The following is a 20,068-nucleotide window of genomic DNA, read 5'->3' on the forward strand; positions in this document are numbered from 1 at the left end:
CAAGCATCCCGCCTCCGACGCCCCCCTTTGTATTCTGCACCGGGACAAAGGACTCACCTTTTGCTGTGACTGTTGGATCAGGGCCTGCAGGTCATAACCACGGGCAAAGTGGGGCGTCTCCACGGGTTTGTGCTCAAGTGCCGAGAGGTCAGGTCGAGGGGGTACAAAGCCCGGGGGTAGCGAGGACACGAGGATGGCGGAAGCATCGGGCTCGCCGTTGCCACCGGGGGATAGGCGACGGGCGCATGTGTCCGCCTTACGGGTTGAACGGCTAGTGGTGGGCTCTGGTGTTTCAGGGGCACTGCGTCGTGCAGAGTCGCGCCGCTTGCCCTCCGTCGAGTGCGCATTGGGCGTGGCTGCAGTGGATCTACGACGGCGACCAGCCGAGGCGGACACGGGCACCCCGCTCACGGCACGGGGTTGCGCGAGACGAAGGTCGCGTGTGGTAAATTGGGTGACCTGAGCCTGCCAGTGCTCCAGGACGGGCAGTGGCAAGTTGGCTGGACCGGACAAGATGGGGTGATACGCGGGATCGTAGTTGGCAGCAGTGCTCGCAAGACTTCTAAAGCTCGGGAGGGGCTTGTCCAGAGAAGCGCGCACGGGTAGGTTACCGACGGGAACATCACGGATGAGCTTGCGGCGGTGAGTGGCGGGACAGCCGTGCTCACGACTGGCACGTGTCTGTACTTCGGCGGCGTAGGCGGGATGGCGGGCGGTGCGGGCCTGAACAGCGGCCCGATGCTCCTTCTCCACACGCTGTAAACGATCCTGGAGCCACTGGGCCTGGGCACAAAAGGATGCACGCTCATGGAGCCATCGTTGTCGGCGGACGCGCCGTTGCACCTCAATGGCATGAAGGCGCGCATCACTGGCATAAACGTGTCGCGCAAGTTCGCTGTCAGACACATCCGACTCCTCGGTGGCGTCAGGATCAAGGGCAGCGAGGCTGCGCTCAAATTTGCGCTTGGAGGAGCGTGAGCCATCCAGGCCAATGCCTGCATCGAGCGCCTGACGTCGCATGGCACGAGCCTCGTCGAGAACGGCTTGCGTGGGCGGCGAGCGACGAGCGGCCTGCAACGAGGGGGCGTCATGAAGAGCGTTGGGGGTACCGGAGGGCGGGGTGTGGGGGACGGACGTCTGGGCAGGGTCTCGGGAGGCGCGCAGGCGAACCGTCACGCCCGTGTTGTGTGTATGCAGGCGAAGCATTTGACAAGCGACGCGGCGGCTAATGCCGGCAAGAACCTCCTCAAAGTGGCGGGAGCGTTCGATCATGGCCTCGAGGGAGCGACGAGAGCGTGCCTGGACATCAGACTGATCATCGACATGGCCAAGATGCAAGTCCTGATCGGGGCCGGGGCTGCTGTGGCCCGTGCTCTCCGAGGCATCGTCGGGGGTGGCATCGGAGAAGGACGGGGAATTGGATTTGAAGAGTGTCGCCTCGAGTTCGTCGACCGAAGCCGGGACAGGTGAGACGGTATGCGTTACCGAGGCCAGCATGCGCGGGGAGATGATCAGGTCTGGGCCGGCCACGGTCATCTTTTGTGGGGTGAGGAGAAAGCTTTGGTCTTGGCACGAAAGGGTGGCGGCAGCCGTTGCGTCCTTGTTACTGGGACTGTGCTGGCTACTGTCGGCCAAGGTAGCGCACGGGCCTGGCTCTGGAGAGCAGGGGCGCAAGGGGGAGGAGAGTGTGGTCGAGTCGGGCACGGCATCCGAGGTGGAATTGGTTGAGGAAAAAGGCGAGGAGGCCGTTGAGCTCTCACCAAAGGGCTTGCTTACGCAAGGCGAGGTGGCGACCGTGTCTGGTGTGGGCGAAGCCATGTCGCCCGCGCTAATGGGGGCCATTTTAGCGCGGCCCATGGCATCTCTGGCTGGGGTGGAGGTGGAGATGGCAAGAATCGGGATGGGGGCAAATTTCAGTGGGCGATTGTGTGCTATGCTGCTCGGTGGAGCGAGCCAGAGGCATGGATTGGGCAGCGAGGAAGGAGCCAAAGAGGCTCAAAGGGCAAAAGCGGTGGCACGAGGCGCTTACAATGTGGGGTGGCGGGAGTGCTCAGCGCGTGCAAAGGATCTGCGCTGGGCAGCATACTGGGAACCGCGGGAGCGGGGCGTGTTGGTGTCGCCCTCGGTTGGCGCTGCGCCCCTTTGTGACGCTCGGGACCAGCGTGGGGATTGCAACGCGTGACGTGTTGTGCGGTGCAAAGCACGAGTGGCGTTTGGAATGGTGGCGCGAGTTGGCTGCAGAAGAAATGGTGCGGCTATTCGCGAGGCCAAAACGAGAAAGGAACCAATGCGAGCCCACAGCCACGACCCGCGAGCCGCAGCGAGTGTAAGCCAAGACCCGTGAAAAAAGTGGTGTCAGCAAAGAGAGGCACCAGTGCGGGGCTTAAAGGGGGAGAGGAATTGCTGCACGCGCAAATGCAGCAGGCGTCAGCGAGCTAGGGACGGCACGCAACGTCGTGATGACGGGGGGAGCAAACGACAATGTGAGCGAGTCTCTCGTGCACTTGACGTGTCAGACGTGTATCTTCAAAACGGAGACAAAGTCGAACCGGCCCAGTTTCGACTGTGAGAAATCCAACAAGCACAGCCCCCCCAAACAAATGGCAGCGGCAGACCCAGAGGAGCAGCGGCAGACGATGACCTCCTCCGCACGCAGAGGCCCAAACAAAGCGAGCGAGAGCGAGAGAGAGAGAGAGAGAGAGAGAGAGAGAGAGAGAGGAGAGAGAGAGAGAGAGAGAGAAGAAGAAGAAGACGAAGAACACACATTCAATGAACAAAACGCGGGCGGCGTGTGGGGCACGTACCAGGTACGTTGATGAAGCGCACTGTGCTCGAGCAAGGGATGGGTTGACGTTGAAAGCGGGCGACAAGAAAAGGGCTGTAGCCATGTAGGTGCCCCCAGCATCACCCTCAGCGACGCCAGAAAGCGTACCGACCGGAGGCAGGGTGCGCAGCCCGCGAGAGCGAGCGAGCGAGCGAGAGAGAGCAAGATGGCAAAGCGGCCGGTGACAGCAACGGCGTGGTAACAACTGCAAGTGGGAACGCTGCAATGTGTTCCCTCTGGTTCTCCCAAACACCCTCTTCTCCCTCTCTCTCAGATCGCTCTCTATTCTTTTGTTCTCTCTTTTGTTCTCTCTTTTGTTCTCTGTCTCCCTCTCTCTCAGATCACTCTATTCTTTTGTTCTCTCTTTTGTTCTCTCTTTTGTTCTCTCTTTTGTTCTCTCTTTTGTTCTCTTGAGAGATCGCACTGTATTCTTTTGTTCTCTCTCTCTCTTTTGTTCTTAGGTTGACTGGTCACTGCTTTCCATGAATGTGTTGACAAGTCAAAAGAAAGATGGTGTAACGGTGTGTGTTATCGTGTATGTATGTGTTGTGTTTGACGCGTTTCGTCGACTCCATCTGCTCCTGCTAAAATGCTTGGGGTGGCAAAAGCCAACAACACCAAGAACAACACCACCCAACCTCCTCGAGGCGTTGGTTGGTCTGGCCCGTTGGTTATGCATCCATCGGCCCCTTCCTCTTGGAGTTGAGGGGCCAGGTTCCGATGTTCGAGCTGGTCAAAATCTTCGGCTCGCTCCTCCACAGGCGTGTCGGGAGCAGGTTCCCATACGAACGGCTCGCGCAATTCAAAGCTCAACATGAAGTGGAAAACCGTAGCCCCCCATTCACAGCAGAATGCTGTGGCTATCGCCTTGGATCGTTGAGCCCCCAAAGCTGCCAACGCGTCAAAGCCACGCCGTCAACGCCGTCAACGCCAACAGGGCCAATAGGGCCAACAGGGTCAACAGGGCCAACAGAGCCATCACCGTCAGCGTCCACAACAGGACCCACCAGACCGACGTGGACGTAGGGTTCGCCTCCTCACATCATCATCATCATCATCTTCATCATCATCAACATTACCACGACGATTAGCCATTCCATTGTAAGCCATAGTAAGGGGGAAACTTGGAGCGTGTCAAAAGGTTGTTGCAGCGTTACAAGCAGTCTCACCCAGGTAAACGTGTTGAAACGTGTTGCTTTCTTCTCTTTGCCTTGACATTTCCAGAAACCGGCACCCACAAGCGAGCAAGCGATTCCAACAAGCCTGAATCAAAAGCAGTAGAGAATAAATCAGGTTTTTCCTGATTTATTGATTCAAGAAATCCCCAACTTCGTCTGACATCTTCGGCTCCAGTTGGATCAATCTAGCTATTGTTTCTTCCCCATTTTTCAAACCCAATCTCATTCACTTTCTGCACCCGGCGTTGCGTGTGCGCTTTCTGTTGTCAGCGAAATGTTGCGCAAACGACAAAGATGACAAGGAGTAGAAAGGGTAGTACAAAACAGATTTTGTGAAGAATTATTAATATCGATAACGTTACTTTGTGAAGCTTACGAATGACTTGTAGACGTCACGGCGTGTCGTTGTCAGCCACCAACAGTTTGTGCATGCATAACATTCATTCATGCAGAAATCAACACTAGACAAAGTATAATAAATGCAGCAAATTATACGTTTTGTGCAGATCAACTTTTGGCGCTCAACCGGCCGATTTAAGGATTTAAGAGAGCAGACGACACATAGCTCGGCAGATCTCAGACCCCTGCCCCCTCCCCCCTCCCCGTTGATACCTTGTGCTGTCGTGGTCTGACTTGCTCTCTTGGCCCTTGGTCGAGCAATAACAGCAGCAATAACAGCAGCAGCAGCAACAGGAGCGGCTACGGGCGCGTTCGAAAGAACAGTCTTGAAGTATTTACGTTGGTGGCTGCTGGCATTGCAGCCAGTTGAGACGAGCTCGTGAGCAAGCAAGTTACTGGCACGGTCATCGGGCGCTTGCTGGACCCCGGTCGTGATTTGAGATTGAGATTGGGAGCCGCGTGCGTGTCAAGATTCGATACGGCCCAGCACAAGTCCTGCACGAGCCGGCCCTGAAACCTCGCGTCATGCCGCTTTTACAGCGCTTGCAAGCATGGATTGGCCGGCAGCGCCCTGACATCGAGCGAGTCCATTTCTTGCCCGACGTGGGCATTTGTCCCATCAAGATCCATCAAGAGGCTGCCTTCGACCTGGCTGTACGGCTTGCTTGTGTCCTGCATTCTCATACTACCATCACCTCGCTGTGTTTTTGCCTCAGCTTCCCGCGCTCCGGTGCCCCATCGCCCGCTCACCTCGCGCTGCTCCCGTCCACGCACATACGAGCAGTTGCAACGCGCCGGGTCAGCCAACGGGGCTGAAGAACGAATACTCATCTCCGCCTTGCCCATACCCCTGCCCAAGCTTGATTTGCACGCGCGCGTGCTCTCCCCACTCGAGCCCGATGACTTTCGCGAGCCCGACATCGTGCTTCGCCTGCCGGACATCCTGCTTCTCCTTCGCGCCATTCGTGCTGCCCATACGCGGCGACAACTCCCCATCCTCCTCCTCGATGCTCGCAGCGCGCCTGCTACTGTTGTTCAAATTTGGCTTCTTGATCGCTTCCTGTCCCAGGGGCCAGCCACCCAGGAGCCAGCCACCCAGGAGCCAGCCACCCAGCTCGCAGCACAGTACCATGCCGAACTCACCAATACCTGGCGCCGCACCCATGGCTGCGCTATCCAATCATTTCAAGCCCAAGCCCTTCAGCGCCTTGCAATGGCTCTCGAACGCTGCCTTCTCTATCAGCTTGCGCCCAGTCTGCCCGATGATCCTCACGAGCTACCCACTCTACCTCGTTGTTGTCATCGCCATGCTCCCGACAGCCGCATCCACGTAACCCACATCCACGTTGTTCCCGACGCAGAAGAAGGTGCTGTCAATCTGGGACACCCCTTTGTCATGTTTCTTGGCACCAACGGCCTGTTGCATTCCACTGCTGTCACGGGCGCACGCGCCATTACCCGGCACGACAATGGCACGATCGACATTGCACTGCCCGACGTCCCGCTGAACGGCGACGTGCTCATTCGTCTCTACGATCGCTCCGCTGAACCGGGCTATCTTGGCGTCGTTCCCGTGCACATCCTCGACGCTGATTTTGACGAGGCCGCTGTCACTACCTTGTGCCTACCCTCGTCGGCGTTTCGTCCCAACACAGGTGACGACTCCATTGCCAAGTCCCCCCCACGCTTTGCCATCCACCTGGCACTCGAAGCCCGTCCTCCTCCAAGTCCCTTCACTTCACCCAGCCGCCCCGACCCCCAATCCCTCGATCAGCCAGCCCATGGTGCGAGCCCAGACCACTCTCGGTCCACCATGTATGCTGTCGAATCCGACTCCCGCAGTTCGTCGCCCTCCATGGATGCTGAGGCCAATCGCGCTGCCCAGGCGCTCCTGAATAATCTTTCTGCACACGACTTCTTTGAGGGATCTTTGCACACCACAGCCCCGACAGAGGGCACGCCGCACGCGCCAGCGACTGATATTGCCCGCGCCACCACCTCCGCACCAGACTTGCCGACTGCAGATGACCTCGGTCTCTCCGATGTGGAGTATATACAACTGATGCAAGCACAGATGCAGGCAGGTTGCCCTTTAGACCCCTTGGCATCGCCGTGCTGTATCAAATTTCCAACTCACTTCCCACTCGTGCTCTCCCGTCGCCCATCAATCACAGTTTGATGCTGAAGCGGATGCTGATATGGCGTCGTCTTTGTCCCCGGGAGCAGAGGCGGACGCTGCAAGGGCCGTGGCTGCCGCGGAAGCCCAAGCCGCTCAGCTCGAGGCTGACGAAGCATTTGCTCGCAGCCTACAGGTACCTCTTGACCCTATGCACTCGATGTTATTCATTGACATGCTATTTGCTTTTTAGCTTTGCATCATTCTGATTTGTTCTGATCAAATTTGTTTTCGGTGCGCTTGGTCTACTCCTCATGCCGCCGCCGTGTTCTGGTAGGATGAGCTGATGGCCGCCGCCGATGCCGATGAGGCTGATCAGGCCGCCGCTCATTCGGCTCAAGCCGACGAAGAGAACGACGTTGATATGAGGGAACATCTCCATCGCTTGATGCAGGTGCGCAGGCTCGTATGGACTTGTGACATGAAAGCCCAAGATGAAAGCCTGTGTCAAATGCCCAGTCCTCATGGCACGAGCCCTTCCTCGCTTGCCCCCTTGCCTCGATACATCGCAGTTGAGCATGCGCTTCGAAGGGTCTGCCTCCCGCTTGGCCGCTATTTTGTCTGTACTGCCGACTGCGTCTGTGACAGCTGCAAGCAGTTTGCTGGGCCGTGAATGTCGCATTTGCTTCGGTGACTTTGAACTGAGCGAGGGCGTGACCACCTTGCCCTGCCTTCATCAATTTCATGCCAGCTGTGCTAATCGTTGGTTTGACGAAAAGCCCGTGTGCCCCATCTGTAATTTTGACCTCTTGCACATGCACGAGAGCAGCGCATGATATGCTCGCGCATGATGTGCATGGCGAGGTTATCCATAAAATTTCGTCGGTCATGTGACGGGCCACATGGTGAATGTCCTTGTCATCTTCTTTGCCCAGCTCCAGAAGCGTTTCTAAATGAGACGCCCAAGGGTATCTGCGGATAGCCAAGCGCTGCGCGCTCAAGTCTCTTGTTGTTGATTGTACATACCGTCTTGTTTTTCTCCCCCTATTCCACAATCCCTGCTCAGTGCCACAAATTGAGAGCTTCCGTGATCGACCATCGATTTCTGGACAATGTATGCTACTCTGCTCGACTGCGGGTGCGTACAGGGTTATCTGCCAACTCGCGTCCCACATGTCCATCCTAGCGACGACGGCGACGCCCTTGCGTCCGTGTTACTTGCGTCATTTCACTAAATTCAGCGCGTGAGGCGGCGTGGCGTGAGGGGCGTGGGGCAAAGCAGATCAAGGGCAGTTTCCGCCAAGACACAACTTACTCAAATAGAGCCATCTCCTGCTCCCGGATGCGTTGTTCGCGACGACGCTCCGAGTTATACGCTTGCATGTGTTGCGTCAGTTGCGAGGTATACGTCATCGCTGTTGTGCAAAGCCCCGTGCAAAATGAGCCGTGCAACAAAATGAGTGACAAACCCTCCAGCTGTGAGGCATAAGACACTCACCGGTTTCAGCGCGCATATCAGGGATAGCACGTTGCTGCGGATTATAAGGTAGGGCCACCTTGCAAAAGCGCTTGTAGTTGCTACTGCTGGAGCCCTCCCGTGCCAGCGCCCGGGTACCAGCAGTAATCGGCGACACTTGGCTGGCATAAGGCAAAATCATGGGGGCTCGTCGCACCTCATACGGAACATATTGCGCCTCCAGCATCTCCGTTGAGCTGTGGCAAGGCGTTGGTGGGATGAGGCTCGATCACACGCAGACCCCCCCCGCACCAGGTGAGTCGAGCTCGCCAAGCTTGTAACGTACTCTTGATCCAGTTCATCATCAAACGCTTGATTCAGCCTACAATACAGCGGATTTACGTGATCGGGATGTGGACACAGTTTTGCATGGGGTGTCAAGAGACGAGTGCAAGACCTTACTCGGCCGTAGTAGGTGCCATCATGGCCGCATCTTCCTGCTCAATCAGGTGGGCTCGTCGCGTGCCCTTGGCACGCAGTGCACTGGGCAGGGTGGCGAGCGTTCGGGTGTGCTCTGCCGCCTGAGCTAACTCGGCCTTGTGCCGCAAGCTGGCGGCAGTTGGCTGGACGCTGTCCACCAAGGCCGGCCGTGCTACAGTGGGCAAATTTGCTGCTGGCGGCCTTGGATCCCCCTCAAGAGAAGCGACCGGTGAGGGCTGATCAGCGCGGATGGCCATTGCCGCAAGAGGGTCCTCTGTTGAAGGCTCCTTTACACCCGGTCCTGGGAGCGAGTGGGGCGCCATCTCTATTGCTTGACCTGGGCTGGCGTCCTGAGCTGTAAGCGCGGCGTGCTCAGCACCGGACGATTTCATCGGAGCAGTCGAGTCGACCTGCAGCCTATCACTGGACGCAGGACGAGTGGAGACTTGAGCATGGGCTGATGGGGCGTCCGGCTCAGCATGCTGTGCCTTGGCGCGCTTGGGTGCGGGCGTTGAATTTTGGTCTACGTTAGACTGTTGCCGAGCTTCTTGGCCCGCATCTTGTGCTGATACTGGTGATGCTGCCCGCTTGGGCGCGGCTTTGGGCTGCAGGCCCGGTTCATGCTTAGAAGTTGTCCCCAAACGCAAAGCTTCCGTTGGATTCAAAGAAATGCTTGGCTTCACGTTGACGTTGGGCCGCTTTGGATCGGTAGGGAGCTGGTCCATAACGCTGTTGCGGAAAAATTGCGAGTCTAATCCCGATCAAAAAAAAAAAAAAAAAAAAAAAAAAAAGGTACCCCGGGCGTCGGACTCATGAATGAGCGCAATGATGCGGTTCGGTCAGGTTGCACACAATAGCAAGGTCAAACTTGCCATTGGCGAGCGAGGCCTGAGTGGCCGGCGTGGACTGGGCATTCGAGCGTACATTGCCCAAGTGTTCCCGACTATTGAGAGCAATGGCGTAGCAAAGATCGCGCAGGCTGATGGCCTTGCGTTGGTGCCTGTTCAACCATGGAACGCAAAAGGAAGGCCACCAGTGGTTAAAGCAACAGTTTTCAATCTCTGATCTCCGCCTGCTCCTACACAAGGCGTACTCACTGTGTCAGCATACGTTGCAATTTGATCCACATGTCTGTCTCAAGCGAAGGCATCATAATTCGCTATTGCATGCCGAGGTTCACCGCAGATGACACGCGGAAACATGAATATACTTGACCAGATCATGAACAAGCACCCGCAAACCAAGTCGAGGATACGAAGCCAAATAGAAAAACAAACGTGTTGAGGATGTAAGAGTAATTCGGGAGGTGGCATGGAGTCGGAGGAGAGAATGGCTTTCCCGCCAGCATCCTGGATAAGACTTCCAAGATTTCCCTAACCCAACGTTCACAAGACTTTGTGACGGTGCACCACTTGTTCAGGGCGGAACGGGTTGTTCAGATACACGGGCCAACGTACATATTGCTCGCTGTCCAAGAAATGAAAGTGTAAGTCTCGGCAGAGGTGGGCGCGGCTCGGGGTGGGTGCCAGACTACACAAGGGTGGAATGTTGCCACGCGGGGGTTGGTGCCTGTTTTTTGGGCCCACCAAGGCGTTGGAAAGGTCAAGCAACCAAACAGTCAAACGCTTCTGGCCTGGTATGAGTCACGTGCAAACAGAGGAGCAGGCACACACGCGCTGGGTTGTGGAGGCGTATCGGTATCCATGAGGGCCTCAAAGTAGGAAGCGTGCACGATGAGCATGCCGCGAGCCATGGCGCGGAGGACCTTGGGAGTAAACTACGGCGGGAGAAAGCGAGACCAAGGTGAGAGGAAGTCTCGAGTGTGCTACCATTTTCTCTGCGACTCTCGAAGAAGAAGGCAAGAAGAAACTGACCTCTACTTTGGGCACGAGCAGATGGGTGGGCTCATGCGTAAAGCCAGTTGACAGATCGGCACCTAGCCGGAGCCAATCACATGGGCACAAAACATTGGTGAGCTGGTGCCGCCTTTGGTGGGCACGGAGCAAGCTTCAATCAGCGCAGGGTGCGTGCAGTTTCCAAAGGGCATTGTCACAAACCAATGTGCTCAGCAATCGAGCATATAGTGTCGTTGGGGATGGACGAGCTATACACCACCCGAACTGGTTGCCAAACCAGGCTGGTGGTTCAAGCGGCGTGAGAATTAGCTTTTTCTGTCGCTGTCTCAGGGTCTGTAAGTGTGTGGCTACGACGACGCACCGCAGGGAGACAAAGATGCGCTTGCTGAGCAGCACAAGCTGGCCATCCTCGAGTTCATATGGCTGGCCCTTGATCAGACGCTCGCTCTCAAGGTCAAAGAAGGTGCCAATCCTCGAGTGGTCCACAATCGAGACCTTGGGTCGGTTCTGTTGGTGCAGACGAACATGTTTTGTGAGTGGCGAGGCGTGGGGTGCCAGCTGACTTGTAGCAGCAATCGGGCAATCGTACCTTGTGTGCAGTGATGATGACATCTGCATGATGACGGCTGATTTGTCCACCAGCAACTACAATGTCGGCATCTAACGTCGAAGCAGATAGGTCTGACTTGAGCGATGCTGCTGTTGGATGCCGAGTCTGGTGGTGCAAGGTCCTACTTTGTCGGCCTACAGTGTACGTGCGGGTCGTCTGTGTTCGACCCAGCGTCAAGTTGTAGATGATCGGGGCTTGGTCTAGCGACATTGGTAGCCACAGCAGGCGTTCCATGAGCCGGACATTGTTCGCGGTTTGTCACGAGCGTGAGCGAATGTCAAAGTGGCCAGCCTCAAAGCGTTGTCCCGCACCTGGCGCGTGTGCCTGTTCTCGTTTGCCATTGTAGCTCAACTCGAGCGTCCACATCTTGGCGCGAATCGCCTCGACCGTCGATCCTGTCAGTCATCCACATGGACTCGACGCCCCACTGCCACGAATGCATTCAACGCCTCACTGCCACGAATGCATTCAACGCCTCACTGCCACGACTGCATTCACATGTCAACGCCTCACTGCCACGAATGCATTCAACGCCTCACTGCCACTAATTCAATGCGATGTCGTCCTTTTTTTTTTCTTCGGCGGGAAAAAAAAAAAGAAAGAAAGATCAACTGAGTTGTCAGCAAAACTACCGATGTTTGTCAGCACCACGTTGTCGAACGGAACAAGCGCGCTTCATCTTTGGGTCGCGCACGGCTGTGAGCTGGGCTTTGCCATCGACCCGTCTCCTCGCCTTGCTTTGGATGGTGCGGATTTGTGGTTGTGTATAATCGACTGAACCATGGCAGCCGCAGCAGCGGTGACGACAACGGCAACGGTGGGTCGGGCAATGGCTGGCAAGACGGCGGCCGATGTCATTTTGGTCACGACGCGGGATGGCATGCGACGCATGATCAAATGGTTGGAGGCGCGCTATCCGGTGCAGGCCTGTGGGCAGGCTGACCGCATCCTTTTTCTGCAATTTCGGCCCGAGGCTCGCCTTACCGAGGCGCAAGATGGGCCGGCCTTGATCACCACGCAAGATAGCGTGTGCCCGCCGAAGCAAGCCCGCGCAACTCAAGACTTGATCGAACGCCTGAGCCAGGACCGAGGCATTGGTACGGCGGGAGCTTATGTGCGCTTTTTCCCTGTCACCGATCAATTGCCGAGCGATGACCCAGTGGCAGTGGCCGAATATTTGCGCCGGTTTCCCTTGCCCATGGGCAGTCGCTTGCGCCTCTCGGTGTGGCCCGGCGACAAGGCCAAGCCCATCTTGGATGAGCTCCTCCCGCACTGTGAATTGACCCCACGCGTGGAGGATAGCACACACCTCGTCTCCGTCGTGAGTCAGGCAGGACACACCTGGTGCAGCGTGGCCGAAAAGTCGCTGTTCAACGAATACTTTGCCATGAAGCAGCGCGGCTCGAATGCTGTCTACAATACTGGGGTAAGTGAGATTGACGATGGGTGAGCAGGAGGCAGGAGCCCGTTGTGAGCAGGAAACTGCGATTACCCTCTGAAAGCCGCAGCTCCAACGGCCATTCTCGACGGGCAACGCCGGTTGTTTCTCATAAGATTGTACAACATGCTGTGCCGCTTTCCCCCCTTCCTTTTAGCACCCCATCGGCTGGCGCGCCGTGTCGCGGGCCTACTACAAAATGGACGAGTCTTTGATTCGCCGACCGCTGGACCAGAGAATGCGGTACGCATGGTGGTGCAGTGCAAAGCAAGGGTGGCACAGTGTGAAACAAGGGTGTTGGCTGAGCAGAGGGCCTGTGGCTGTAGCTTTGCTGCTGCCAATCTTGCCAAGGCTTGGCAGCGGGGCCGTTGTGTTTGGTGCTAATCTGCGGCTTGGTGCTTGGTGCTTGATGCATGTGGTGCGTGCTTATGCTTGGTGGCGGGCTTAGCGATGGCCCGTTGGTGGGCTTGGACGTGGGGGCAAGTCCAGGCGGCTGGAGCCAGCGCATGGCTGAGGTCAGGCGGGGTGTGCTTGCTACGTACAATGATCCGATCCCAGCCCATTCTCTTCCCGATTGACAACCTGCTTTGCTTCTTGGGCTTTCTGTGACAGTTTTGTGATTACGTAGTGGCGGTTGATCCCGCGGTGCTGTCAGTGCCGCATCTGCGCCCAGAGACCATTCCGAGGTCGGTGACCTGCGCTCCGCTCCAAATCCTGTACCAGGCGCTCGTTACTGCCCCCTTTGGGGCCCCAAACCCAGCTGGGAATACACGCGTCCTCACGCTGGTTTGTATGGCGGGAAATGATTGTCGTCTGCAGCGGTGAATCTCCACCCAAACACGCGATTATTCACATTGCTGGTCGCATCGAGGCCTCCGACACGGAGCTGGCGAGGTACGGGGCCGACCAGGCCGACGTTCCGGCTGATGTGCTGATGTGCTGACCCATGCCAACGTTTCGACGCGCATGGACCATCACATCCCCCCCCCCGGCTTATTATCGTAGATTTGCACCCTATCATTTGTGTGCATGCGACATGAACGTGCCACGACGCCAAGCCATGGCCTTTGTCCGTCAGATCAAACCATACATGGCCATTGGGGGCCGCCTGGTCAGTCTGACATGCTCGAGCTGAGGGCACATTGCACCCTGGGCATTGGCGCTGACGCCCTGTTGTTAGGTCCTTACCATCAAGTTGTCGGAGCGGCAAAATCATCTCATGAACATCTTGGCCGAGGTGAAGGATAATCTGAGGTGGGGGCACCTCGCGCTTGCTGCCAAGATGAGCGAGGGTTTGGGGCGCGGCTTACTCACTCTGGGCGTTGTTGTATGTTCCACGCACCTGCGGATGATCGTGTGCCACCTTTTTTTTTTTTGTCCCCGATGGCATCGTTATCAGGGCGCTTGGCTTTGGCAACCTCACGGTGTTTCATCTTTTCGCCAACAAGAATCAAGAATTTACTTGCGTTGCGGACTATCTCAGTGACGAGTCGCAGCTGCAGCGCACGCCGCAAGAGCCCCTTTACTTTGGCTGACCAAGTTTTGTGTGACTGTCTTGCACACTGTGAATGATTGATGCAACCCAGCATTTCGTCGTGTTTTTCGTCGCTTTGGTCGCGTTGAGGCTTTTTGTCCCATGTACGTCACCCACGCAGCCAAACAACGAAAGGACTGCATGCCCAAGGGGCTTGTGCGCCCAACTCCCGACTCAGGAATGTCCAGACTTATCCCAATCAAAGGCCAGAAGATCGTAGCTCATGACAAATGCCATTCTTGCACATGGAGAGAAAAGCGAAGGTTCACTAATGACGGGCAGTGCATTGCTCTGTGTGACGACGACGACGAATGATGTGGCTCTGGTTGGAGTCTTATTGGGTGGGCACGTACACCAGCAGTATGTGCGTTGGGGCATCTGGTCCAGGGCACTGGCGCGTGTTGGATCGGAACATGCCATTGGTATGGCAGCACCAGACCAAAAAAAAAAGGCGCTGCTCCGGCGTGATACCCCAGCGTTCTGAACGCAGTCAAGTCTGTGGTGACAACGCTTCCCCGCACACACACACCCACACACTCCCACACGCTCCCACACCTCCCACACGCTCTCATTGTTCATTCTTTTGTTCCCCCACCCTTTCGCTCACACGTCACTACCTCTAACCAATTCATCCCTCACTTACTCACACACACTCAGGGATACACACACACACACACACACACACTCTCTCTCTCTCTCTCTCTCTCTCTCTCTCTCTCTCTCTCTCTCTCTCTCTCTCTCTCTCTCTCTCTCTCTCTCTCTCTCTCTCTCTCTCTCTCTCTCTCTCTCTCTCTCTCTCTCTCTCTCTCTCTCTCTCTCTCTCTCTCTCTCTCTCTCTCTCTCTCTCTCTCTCTCTCTCTCTCTCTCTCGCTCTCTCTCTCTCTCTCTCGCGTCATCTTTGAATGCTATTTTCTCATCAACGCTGAAAGGGGGAGAAGCGCCCTTCAGAGCTTTGCTGCTCCCTCTCTCTCTCTCGCCTCCGGCCTTCTCCGCGGCCTCCTCCGGTTTTCCTCGTGACCCTGGCTGGGTGGGTCTTGCTTGATACACAATCCATCAAACAGCATTTCCTTTGGCACCCGACCCGACCTGCTTCTTTTTGGGCGTGTGTTCTTGTGTGGAAGGAACTGCACTTGGGGCTACAAGACCGGTACGCCTGGTGATGGGCGAAATGGCGTCCCCTCGGGGCGCTTTGAGCCTCCGACGCCGTGGCTCCCGCTCGGCTCCTCCAGCGCGCCACCCCGCGAACGTGCTTGCGCCCATGGGTACCTTGGCCCTTCTCTGCATCGCTCTCCTGCAATTGCCCGTGCCTTGCCAAGGCGTTGTCTCGACCCTCCAACTCAGCGGACCCCTCACGGGCACCCTGAACATTCCCGCTTTCAGCATCGTTTCCGTCGATGCCACCTTCTCCGTCCCGGCTGGTGCTGCCCTCATTGTCAACCAGGGCACCGTCTTCTTCGTGGCCCCAGAGGCAGCTATGAATCTGGCCGGCTCCATCACTTTAGCAGGCCGTATCAACGACCCCATTTTCATTCTACCCAAAGGCACGCACAATGATGACCCTACCGCTGTGCGCCACGCCTACGGGGCCCACGGTGCCGGCGCGTTTAGCAACCTTGCAACGGCTTTCGACACTTTCACTGTCACATCCACAGCCAACATTAACCTTAAACATGTCGTCATCGCCGGTGCCAGTGGTGGCGTCAGTTATCAAGCCTGCTCCAATCTGACTGGCCTCAAGATTGTCGGCGTGGCCTCTGCCTCCATCACGACCCCAACTGGTTGTAACCTTCCGCTGCTTCATGCAGGGCTCTACGTTGGCCACATGCCGACCGCTTTGCAAGTCCTTACTGCCGGCAACAATGCCAACGTGCTAATTCGTACCAGCCGTTTTGAAGCCATGCCCGCCGGCGCTCTCAGCATTGCCCGCAACCCGCGCAGCGACGTCACGATCGCCTTCTCCACCTTTGTCCAATGTGCTCGTACCAGCGGCGCGGCTCTCCTTGCTTTTCTGGACTTCTCCAAAGGCAACGTTCCCATCCACCAGCGTGGCGCAACCACCGTGCGTGCTTGCGCGTTCACGGACGGCGGCGTGGCCGTCGTTTCCGAAGACAGCGAGGTGTCGGTTATCGGCGCCACCTTCACCAACAATTCGGTGCCAAGTGGCCATGCTGTCCTTGAGGCGATTGATGAGGACAGCACCTTTGCCTTTAGTGTCCAGGATAGCACCTTTACTCGTAATCAAGGCCAACTGGTTCTGGCTAGCCAAGCCGGCGATGCCGTCGTGCGCGACTGCGTGTTCCAACACAACAGCCACACTAGCCCTGGTGACACCATGATCAAGGTCACGGGCGTGGTGCGTGAATCGCGCATCATCGGAGCCACCTATGGCACTCTGATCTCCGCTGCTACCGTGGCTGACATCACCCTCTTTCGTGTCAATGGGTCGGCCGCCATCATCTCCGGCATCACCGGTGCCACCAATCTCACTTGCCTGCATTGCTCAGCTGACGCTTTCATCGATTCCGACGCCCTTTTGACCCTCAATCTCACCCGCGTCGCTCTCTCAGGCGAGGTGCAGGTCAACTACTTTGCCAAAGCCGCGGCTGCCATCATTGGCTCGGACATCTTTTACATTGGAGGAGCCGTTGCCAGTATCACCAGCTCGCTCCTCTCCGTCTTGATCGACGAAACCACTGAAGAACCTTGCTTCATGATTCCAGAACTCGCCATCATCGGTGGAACCTGCCATCGCATTATGACCATGGCTGATGATAGTATCTGGAACATTGAGAGCAACCTCGTCATTGGTTCGCAAGGCTCACTCGTCGTGTCGGAGGGCGCCCAGCTGCTTCTCAGTGCTGGCATGGGCGTCCAGGTCTTGGGCAGCGTGGTCATGGCTGGAACTGAGAGTAAACCCGTCGTACTCACCTGCCGTCCCGAGGATAATGCCGCCGCTCTTGGCACCCTTCTCGGGTGCCGAGACACGCTCGCCGGCCTCCCTACCGAGGATGTCCAGTTTTCCGCGGCGACCAAGGATGACTGCGTCGACAAGTGCGCCCAGGCTGGCGCTGCCAAAGCCCTTTATTTGGCCAATCAGTGCATCTGCCCAAGCGCTCCAAAGCTCAGCTTTCAATCGGCCACCTCTTGTGCACCCGGCGCTTGGGCCGTCTCAGCCGCCGCTGCGTGCCATTCATGGGGCACCTTCACCATCGGCGCCAACGCCGCGACGACCAGTCTCTCCCACGTCACTCTACGCCGTGGTGGCTTTTCCCCCAGCGCTCTGGCCGGAGCCCCGGGTGTGGCCCTACAAGTCAATGGCCCGGCTGATCTTGACTTTGTAACCGTCTCTGGTAGCGTTGGTATGGGAATGATCCTCAACGACGGACCCGCCAACGCCGCTGACACCATCCAGGCTGCCAACGTTACCATAGAAGCCTCAAAAAGCCACGGTCTGGCTCTTCAGGCGGGCTCGTGCCAAAACTTTTGCTTCTTTACCGGCGCACGCATTCGTCAAAATCAGGGCTATGCCGTGTATTACAACGGGTCCACCGATGAGCAGCGTATCTATCTGCAAAACAGCTTCGTATGTTGGCCCTTTGTCCCTCAACTTTTCACCGTCAAAGCTAAGAGCACACCTGCACTCGAAAGTTTGTGGAATTCTCACCCTTGGCTGTTGGCCCAACTTGTAGATTACCGCCAATGCGCTCTCTGGGACGCTGGACAGTCAAATTTTTGTCCAAGGTGTCGAGGGAAGCCCACACCCCGGCATCGCCCTGGTCTCCACTGTGGTCACGGGCAACACCGGCTCAAGTAGGTCACCTGTGCTTCTGACGTTTCAATGCTCGCTGTGGTGCTTTCGCGAATATGGGTCCGTCCTCTCAGCCACAGGCTTTTGCTCTCTTTGTAGGCCTGCTTCACTTGAATCACGCTGCCAGCGCCCTGATGGATGCGACGCTGTCTTCAACTCGCGTCTCTGTGACCGGCCTCTTTGCTACGTGTGTATCGCAACTCCCATGGATCATCCATCGCCTTCGCTTCTTAGCCTTTCAGCGCCATGCTGACCCTTTTGTTTGATTTATTTTTGGCCTTACGCCCTTGCTCTGAATCCTGACAGGGCTGGTGATCATGTCATGATCAATTCTCGTTTTTCACGTTTGCGCGGGGGCATTTCTTTGTCCAATCCCATGGTGGTGAATTTGACCGACGTCACGGTAGGCGCCGCTTTGCATGTTCCAACGTGGTCGCTCAAGGGCTTGATTGACCACGACCCTTGCTCCGACCTGATAGTTCAGTGGCCTTACGGACGTAGCCGTCAAGGTGGCCCTGACGTCGAGCAGCTCAGACGCCATCGCGCGAGTTCTGGTATGATTCTTTACTCACTCCCAGAGCCGATTGCCGCAAGGCAGTGTTAAGCACCGCAGGCTGATTTATTCAAGCTCACCCTGACGTGGAACTGCCTGCTTTCTAGCTCCTGGACCGGATCAGGGTGGTCGAAAGTACGGGACCAACCATGATTTCCGTGGTGGACAGCGTCGAGTCCTTGCCGCCCGTGCATACGGCAGCACAGCTGCGCAACATCTATCTCCATGACAATAATGTGTCTCGAGCCGCCGTGGAGATTTTGCCTCATGAAAAGTTGTCAATCGACTTGCTCAACGCCCGCATTGAGGACAACTATGCCAACAGCGCCACCACGCCAGGTGGGCCTCCTCGCCCCTTGCGCACGCACATGCACACGTATGCGCAAATACACGTGCACATGAGCACATGATACCCTCGCTCCCATCATCTTTATGTTCTCACCTACGCCGTTCGCTTTTTGAACCCATGGTGGACCGTCGTCTGCTTGCGTTGTTGTGTCAAATTCGTTTTTTAGGAGACTCTGGCCCCATGCCCGTGGCTGCCCTGCTGATCTCCGGGGCGGGGGCTGTCAATGGGACGTTCTTGGACAACGTCATCCTGGACAACCCACGCCTGAGTGTCGAGGTTTTGGTCGTCAATGATTGGCGCATCAACGCCACCGATCTCTACGTACCCGATGCCGCAAGCAACATTGTATGCCTTGCCGACAACGCCGTGGCGCCGGTCGCCTTCTCGGCCAAGCCTGACGCAACCTTTGATTGTAGTAGCATCAATGATTGCTCAGGCCACGGTACCTGCATCTTGCCTCAAATTTGCCTGTGCAATGCAGGCCACGAAGGCGACGACTGCTCCCTCACCAGCTGTGCACCCGGCACGGCCCGTCCCAGCGCCGGTGTGGCGTGCACGGCCATCTGCGAGGCTACTGGCGCATGGCCCCAGGCATTTGTGGGGGAGACTGTCACCATGCCGTGCTTGACAGGGCAGGAGGGTAGTGCTCGTCGCACCTGCCTCCAAACTGGGTACGGAACTGTCGATCGCTCTGATTGCCGCTCGCCGGAGCTGGTCAACTTGAAAGCGCGCTTTGCGTCCAACGGCTTTAACGATGCTACCATTCTTCAAGACTGGGCCTCGGAAGTCACGCGGTATCGCGGTCGTATGGGTGCCCAAGACGTTGCTGTTTGTCTCGAGTCGATTCATCTGGCGTGCGAAACCATGGGCGAGGACGATGAAAACGACATCGATGTCAGCAATGCCCTTTTGCAGGTCGCCCGGGTGGTCGATGTGCTTGTCAACACGGATCGTGCCATGCTCATGGAAGGCGAGCGAGTCTCGACTGACGATACCTCATATGCAGCAACTCTAGAGGAGTTTGCCTTCCGATTGCGTTCACGGCTCGTGGAAAGCACGTCCTACAGCCACCGTGAGGGATCAGTGTACATGGCAGTGGCGCGTCCTTCTTTGGAGAGCTCACGGTCCACTGGTTATTCCTTTGAAGCGAGTCTGAACAATGGCACCGCTTCCTCAATGCAGGCCATGCAGCTCAAGGGCGACTTTTTCGACCTCTTTGCTGATGAGTTGGACGGCACAGTTTCGGTCATGCTTTTTGGCACGTCCAGCTTTTTTCATGCCAATGCCACGGTTTTTGGTGACAACGTCATCTCCGTCAGTGTTGGTGGCAACGCCATCAACTTGTCCGATTATGGCACGGATGTCTTTGAGTACATGCAGGACATCAGCACACTCGATGCCGACCAGTCCTTGATCTGCACCTATTGGAATTTCACAATGGTACGGCCATGCCCCCCCCCCCCCCCC

At 56.8% G+C, this 20,068-nt stretch overlaps 5 protein-coding genes across 5 annotated transcripts in view; 3 read left to right on the forward strand and 2 right to left on the reverse strand.

The window, feature by feature from the left end:
• Positions 1-2,936, reverse strand: part of MONBRDRAFT_33475 (uncharacterized protein) — a gene marked incomplete at its 3' end in the record, with an annotated part of 4,484 nt that extends 1,548 nt beyond the window's left edge. Inside the window, exons 1-3 of the mRNA XM_001748026.1 lie at positions 2,805-2,936; positions 2,030-2,435; positions 58-1,868 (exon numbers count right to left, since the gene is read on the reverse strand). Coding sequence (XP_001748078.1) covers positions 58-1,868; positions 2,030-2,084 — 1,866 coding nt within the window. The 5' untranslated portion in view covers positions 2,085-2,435; positions 2,805-2,936. The remainder of the gene's footprint in view (positions 1-57; positions 1,869-2,029; positions 2,436-2,804) is intronic.
• Positions 2,937-7,602: 4,666 nt separating this feature from the next.
• Positions 7,603-11,285, reverse strand: MONBRDRAFT_38085 (uncharacterized protein; the record flags this gene model as incomplete). The annotated part of the gene is made up of 8 exons (XM_001748027.1): positions 7,603-7,748; positions 7,833-7,932; positions 8,016-8,230; positions 8,320-8,355; positions 8,436-9,182; positions 10,671-10,816; positions 10,899-11,119; positions 11,231-11,285. 8 exons carry the CDS (start codon positions 11,283-11,285, stop codon positions 7,700-7,702), a joined length of 1,569 nt encoding a protein of 522 aa, XP_001748079.1. The 3' UTR covers positions 7,603-7,699.
• Positions 11,286-11,700: 415 nt separating this feature from the next.
• MONBRDRAFT_33477 (uncharacterized protein) lies at positions 11,701-14,109 on the forward strand (the record flags this gene model as incomplete). The annotated part of the gene is made up of 8 exons (XM_001747947.1): positions 11,701-12,345; positions 12,515-12,600; positions 12,806-12,872; positions 12,970-13,043; positions 13,177-13,251; positions 13,363-13,468; positions 13,538-13,611; positions 13,757-14,109. The coding sequence occupies 8 exons, from the start codon at positions 11,701-11,703 to the stop codon at positions 13,890-13,892; spliced, it is 1,263 nt and encodes a 420-aa protein (XP_001747999.1). The 3' UTR covers positions 13,893-14,109.
• A 1,040-nt stretch (positions 14,110-15,149) lies between these two features.
• MONBRDRAFT_10226 (uncharacterized protein) lies at positions 15,150-19,673 on the forward strand (the record flags this gene model as incomplete). Its single annotated transcript, XM_001747948.1, has 7 exons — positions 15,150-17,474; positions 17,581-17,701; positions 17,799-17,886; positions 18,006-18,102; positions 18,179-18,253; positions 18,360-18,591; positions 18,768-19,673. Coding segments are annotated over 7 exons (3,844 nt in total), but the record flags the coding sequence as incomplete, so codon positions are not given.
• Positions 19,674-19,767: 94 nt separating this feature from the next.
• MONBRDRAFT_38087 (uncharacterized protein) overlaps positions 19,768-20,068 on the forward strand; it is a 1,755-nt gene continuing 1,454 nt past the window's right edge. The window contains exon 1 of the mRNA XM_001747949.1: positions 19,768-20,041. Within this exon, the coding sequence (XP_001748001.1) occupies positions 19,778-20,041 (264 nt within the window). The 5' untranslated portion in view covers positions 19,768-19,777. The remainder of the gene's footprint in view (positions 20,042-20,068) is intronic.

The sequence above is a fragment of the Monosiga brevicollis genome, genomic scaffold, assembly GCF_000002865.3.
Source record: "Monosiga brevicollis MX1 MONBRscaffold_20 genomic scaffold, whole genome shotgun sequence".
Taxonomy (NCBI): domain Eukaryota; class Choanoflagellata; order Craspedida; family Salpingoecidae; genus Monosiga; species Monosiga brevicollis.